This window comes from Camelus bactrianus, chromosome 9 (assembly GCF_048773025.1).
Source record: "Camelus bactrianus isolate YW-2024 breed Bactrian camel chromosome 9, ASM4877302v1, whole genome shotgun sequence".
Taxonomy (NCBI): Eukaryota; Metazoa; Chordata; class Mammalia; order Artiodactyla; family Camelidae; genus Camelus; species Camelus bactrianus.
Window position 1 is genome coordinate 72960774 of NC_133547.1, and position 6018 is coordinate 72966791.

Genomic DNA, 6018 nt, shown 5'->3' on the forward strand with positions numbered 1-6018 from the left:
ACGGTCTTAGGACTCCCTCCTTATTTGTCAACCCTGGGTGGAGGTGGCTTCCAGGTGGGGTCTGTGAGTCCCGGAACTGAATTTGACCCTGAGACACAGCGGGAGGGCACAGCGCGTTGCTTAGTAACAGGACTTCCCTTGCGTGTGAAGTGAGGGCCGGTGTTTACAGGTAGCTAGGTGGGGGGGTTGTAATTTGTAAGGAAGAGGTTACAGGTTAAACAAAAGGGAATTCTTCTGGTGGAAGAATAGGGCTCGGTGCTAGGAATTAGTCGGCTTAGCAGGAAGGGCCCCGTTCCAGGCCCTGCCCACCCGACAGAAGAGGGGATGGTGTCTTTATGCAGATTGGACTGGCGTCTCCCTGTGACCATAGAAACCGAGCCCGTCCTCTTTCAACTGTGCCCCGAGGAAGGGCTATTTAGCTCTGGCGCCCGAGGGGCAGCAGCACAGACCCTCCTCGCCTCGGAACTCCCCCGGCACGCAACCCCAGCGTCCAGCGGAGATGGGGTGCCACTCCAGCAAGAGCATCAAGGTGGCGGGGGAGTCCCAGAAACCCGGAGGACAGCCCGAGGGAGAGGAGCCAAATCTGGAGGCCGGCACTGAAGCGGCAGATGGCAAAGACGCCTCCTGGAAGGATGGCACCCCTGAGCAGAAGAACTGAGATGCCACTCTCTGGAGTCGGACCCACCCTCATCCCTGGAACTGCCTTTGGCCAAAGAAACTCGAGACTAACCCCATCCCGAGAAGCTCCAGTGTCGGAGGAGAGAAGAAGCCCTGCCTTTGGGATTCAGGGTTCAGAAGCTGCCTCCATCAGGCTTTGCTTGGGAACTGTGAGAAAGGTGAGGCCACGGGGAGGCCTACGTCTCCATCTCTCTGAGAGAGAGGGCGAAAGAAGTCTTCACACCTCCTGGAACTTCCCCAGAGCTTCTGGAGATGGGCGATCCCCACCCACAGCAGCCTGCTGCAGCTCTGGTGAATCTGCTGCTGAGCTGTGACTGTCCAGGGATGCTCCCCCCGCCCCCCACCATGTGCCTCACTTTTCTGAACTCTGAAAACTCTGTAGTCATAGTGTCGATGCGGTGGTGTGGCCCTCAGTTTTGTTTTGCGGGTTTCTTCCCCCATCTCTCTCCTTTTTTTCCCAGTAGCTGGCTGTCTAGCCAATATCCCTAACTGGAAGGTTTGGGGTTTGGCTCACTCCACCCTGTTTGCATGAATGCTTTAATATTTAACTTGGAGAATTGTGAATGAGTTATGGGAACAATCAGGTTCAGACTGTGATCATGGCAGTGGAAGACAACGAGGCCTTGATCATCCAGTCAGCGGAACACTGAGTACTGGTGGGGAGGGAGGAGGAGGGATCCGTGTTCCTGGTGTGTGAATCCCCAGAAGAATCTCCCTCTGCTGATGTTCACGTGTCTCCTCATATCAAAAGTCTGTCAATGTGAACCCTCTGGCGTCTGAGTTCTCTGTATCCAGCCTTCAGAAATATTTCGCTGTTTACTAACATGTCTGTCAGCCTCTCTTTTTTCCTCTCTTGCCTGTGTTTTGGCTTTTAATTCGACTCAAAAGCCTTTTAATTTGAAATCAAATAGACATGTTTGCAAATAAGTGATGACACAACACATTTGAAAGGCAGGGCTGGGGAGCTGAGATTAGAGGCTCAGCAGGGAAGGGTGGGTGTCATCCTGTGGAACACAAGGGGTAAAAGGAGGCTCTGGAGCACTTTCTTTGGGACAAGCATCACGCCGAGGGCTTCACACAGGTGGTTTCATGTAACTGCCACAACCACACTCATTTTATAGATGAGGAGACTGAGGTAGCAAGAGGTTAAATACCAGCCTGGATGGGGCGGAACCAGGATTCGGCCCCCAGCAGGGTGGCTGCTGAGGTCATGCTGTTAACCCCTGCAGGGTCCTGCTGAAAGTGGAGGGTCTTTTCTGTAAATCTGTGTGCATGGCGGGGGGCGGGGGGCCCAATTCTCTTTACTCATTTGGATTCACTTGCCCGTGGAGGAGGGAGGTGGTCAGCTGGGAGTCACCCCACTGAGGGTTGAGTGATGCTTTGAGGTCCTTTTATTCTTACTCTGGGTCCAGAGGGGTGGGTGGGGAGAAGCAGGGAGAGGAAGGAATGGAGAGAGAGAAGAGGCAGCACGCTACTGGAAATGATCCTTCTTTTTGGCCATAAAAACCTCAGCAATGGAGTAGGATTCTTTTGAGATGACATGGCAACTGGGCTAAAGAGAAGGAAAGAAGGGATTCAGCCTGCAAACGGATTGCAGAAGTTCCTTCTGCTCAGGCAGAGCCTGGTGTCTTCCAAGGAGGGAGCAGCAGAGCTGGGGGCCCCCTCGGCTGGCCCGAAGCCCTGCTCTCCCCCGGGGCCAGGAAACAGGCCTGGGCTTGCAGCTGGGGATCAGGAAGTGTGGGGCCTCTTTCTGCAGCTTTCTGGGGATAGGCCAAGTTCTGGTAACTGCTTTCAATTTTTTTTTTTTAAGACAATTCTGTTTTTTTCTCTTTTTTCCCCTCCTCCCTCCTAATGGAAATTCACCCTGCAAAACAGGATGGTGTCTGGTAAGAAGCTGCTCACAATGTCCGCCCTCAGGGCTCCTGGAAAAAGTCCTCAGCTGGTGGGGAGGTCTGGAGGCAGGGTGGTACTTATTTCACCAGCTCCTGAGGGGCGGAACTCACTCAGCTTCTCACCAAATCAAACGAAGGAGAGACTCCAGGTCCTTAGAAGTTCAGAGACATGGTGGTTTGTTTTGCTTCCTTTGGGGATGGTGCAAAATGCTCATTTAATTAAATTCAGAATCTCTGAGGGTTTTGAAAAACAAGATTTTTCATCCACCTCCAGCTGCTGCAGGCATGCTGCAATTTGCCAGGAAGTTCATCTGTAACAGGAAAAAGCACCCAGTTTGGTTTTTTTTTTTTTTGGTTAAATTTATGAATTATAATTATCTCCTGCATTTTTTTAAATTAAAAAAACCCTTTTTTTTTTGAGGGGAGGAGGTCATTAAGTCTATTTATTAATTATTATTATTATTATTAATAGGGGTACTCGGGATTGAACCCAGGACCTTGTTCATGGTAAGAATGCACTCTACCATTTGAGCTACACCCTTCCCCCATACCCAATTGCTTTTTAGGGATGTTCCAGTTGTGCCATAGGGACCCAGTATCATTTATCTCAGTCCCTCTGAGGCTCATGTGCCTGGTGGAAGTGATTAGAATTATGTCCACTCAAATGAGCTTTAACGTCTTGAGAGAGAGGTCTGCACAGACTCTGCGTTACTTGAAAGCCACTGCTCTGTCCTGCTTCCCAAACTATTGGGAGAGGGGGGATTTGTTTACCAGTCACCTTTCTGTCCACCTATCCTTTCATCTGTTCATTCATCCATCCTGCCCTCCATCCATCCACCCATCCTGTCATCTGTCCAGTCCATTCAATCCATTTATCTATCTTCCATTTGTCTGTTTACGTACCTACCCACCTACCTACCTACGTACACATTCAGCTCTTCCCTTGGATTTTTCAGTTATATAAGGCAATAAATTTCCCATTTCAAACCAAATTCATTCATTAAGCAAGTATTTATTGAGTTTTTACTCTTCTCTATCACTCAGTTGTTCATTCCTTGCTTTATCCACCCATTAATCCAGCAGTTACTGGGGGACCACTCTGTGCCAAACTCCTTATTGGTAATAAAATATTGAAGTGCGTCTTTGTAGGAACACAGCCTGCAGCAGGGTGGTTCAGAGATCTTTCCAGCCCAGGTGTGACCTGAGTGGACCCTTCAAGAGTCAGTAGGAATTAGCTAGGGAAAGAGTGTTTCAGGAGAAAGGGAATGTATGAGCCAGGATTGGAGGCTGTATGGGGCACAATGTGCAGTATTGCAGGAGCCTGAAGGGCACATCACACAGTGACAGGGAGGTGAGACTTGATAAGTAAAAAGGATCAGATCATGAAGGGCCTTGTAAGTTTATACTGAGAGGCTGAGAGTTCCTCCTGATGGTGATGAGGAGTCCACTGAAGGACTTTCGGCAGAGGAATAATGCTAGGATATCAATTGCTTTTGTTCTATTTTTTAATTTTAATTTAATTTTATTTTTTAAACATTATTTTATTAATGGAGGTACTGGGGATTGAACCGAGGCCCTCGTGCACACTAAACACGTGTTCTGCGGCTGAGCTATATCCCCCACCCCCATCAATCACTTTTGACTACTTTATATCTTGCTTTCTGGTAACAAATTCCATCTTCTCCCCTTGGGGAACTCTCTTCTCGCCCCTCTCAGTCTATATGACCTGGCTGATTCCATTCTCGGGTTCAAGGCTGAGCATGGCACGTGCCTAGTCAAAGATCCGAACGGGATCCAACCCAAAACAGTCCAATGAATCTTCCTTGAGACATTTTGTTGACACAATTGGAAAGAGGTATTCACTTTCTTTTGGAGTTAATGAAACTGTAGGATTTAAGCTTGGAACCTCTTAATGACAATTTTTCCACCCCTGGGGAGGGCCTGCTTGGGAATGAAGCCACAGAAGAGACCGGAGCTGAGAGAAGTAGAGACATATTCCTGATGGACTTGTTTGGGCAACTAGATGCGGCCATGCCAGAAGCTATTACCATTCTTAGAAGATTTACGAAAGCCAATACATTCTCAGTTTCTTTTTTTTTTCCTCTGAGAGTGGTTTGAATTCGGTTTCTGTCATTTTCAAAGGATTATGAGTAAATCAGATCAACTTAGATTTGTGCATTAGGTAGAGTAACTTGGTAGCTGTTTGAAGGATGGAGTTGAGAGGGATAAGGCTGGAGGCAGGAAAACCAATTAGGAGGCAATTTCCTGACCTAGGAAAGATATAGCAGGTAGCTATTCCTATGAAGAGCTATTTTGCAACTGTCCACAAAATCTCAGCAGCACACAAGCGTATATTTTTTTCTTCTCACTCAAACATCTGTGGGCTGCTGTGGTTCAGGTGATCTAGGCTACCTGCGGAGTGTTCACATGACACATAGAAGGAGCACAGGAGGCTGAGTCCAGCTGCACAGCCACAGTCCTGTCCTCTTCTGCTCCACTGCCCCCAGAAAGTCACGTGGTCCAAAGAAACATCAACAGGATGGGGACACACCCTTCTCTCATGGAGGGTGGCAGTGGGGTGAGTATTTACTAAACAATAATCTGCTCTGACACAAAAGAAGTAGAGTGAAGGGGACAAATTCAAGCACTACTTAGGGGGTGAAATCAGCCTGTTTCGGTGGTTGATTTTACGTTGGGGTTGAAGAAAAAAGGAGTCAAATTTACTGCTTGGGTGACGGGGCTGATGATGGTGCCATCAAATGAGAAAAGGGACTCTGGGAGGAGGGACAGGTTTAGAGGGAAGATGAGGAGGTGAGTTTTGGTAGGGTTGAGTTTGAGATGCTTCTAAGACAAAATAAAAATAATTATATAGCTTGGTGACGGATGTTATCTAGACTTACCTCAGTGATCATTTTGCAATTTATACAAATATCGAATCATTACGTTGTACACCTGAAACAAATATAATGTTATATGCTGATTATACCTTAATAAAAATCATAATAGCGAACACTTGTATTACTAGGTCCAGGCATTGTTCCAAATGCTTTATGTAAAGGACTTGTTTAATCCTTTCAACCACCCTATCCTCATTTTGCAGATTAAAACACAGAGGAGTAGATAATTTACCTGTCTTTCAGCTCTCAAAGACAGAGCAGGAACATGTACTAGGAAGTTTGGCTCCAGAGGGTGAGACTTGAAAAGTTCATTTGGGAGTTGTGGGGACCCTCTTGACCCCCCCCCCCCAAAGTTGGTATAAAGGTTATTTTAAAGTGGAAATATTTGGGCATAGAAGATGCAGAAACAAATCTTATCTGAATTCCCTTAGCTGCCTGAATCAGGGGCATTATGAAATACAGCTGCCCGTTAAACCCTTTCCAAGGGGGTTCTGTGAAAATTCAGTTGCCCAGAAGACAGTTTATTCTCATTAGCATCAAAAAGCCCAGGA

The 6018-nt window shown here is 47.4% G+C and overlaps 1 protein-coding gene across 1 annotated transcript; it reads left to right on the forward strand.

Moving 5' to 3' along the window:
- The first annotated feature begins 249 nt into the window (after positions 1-249).
- On the forward strand, positions 250-1501 carry CHD9NB (CHD9 neighbor). The gene has a single exon (XM_045523127.2). It carries the CDS (start codon positions 500-502, stop codon positions 656-658), a length of 159 nt encoding a protein of 52 aa, XP_045379083.1. The 5' UTR covers positions 250-499; the 3' UTR covers positions 659-1501.
- The last annotated feature ends 4517 nt before the right edge of the window (positions 1502-6018 follow it).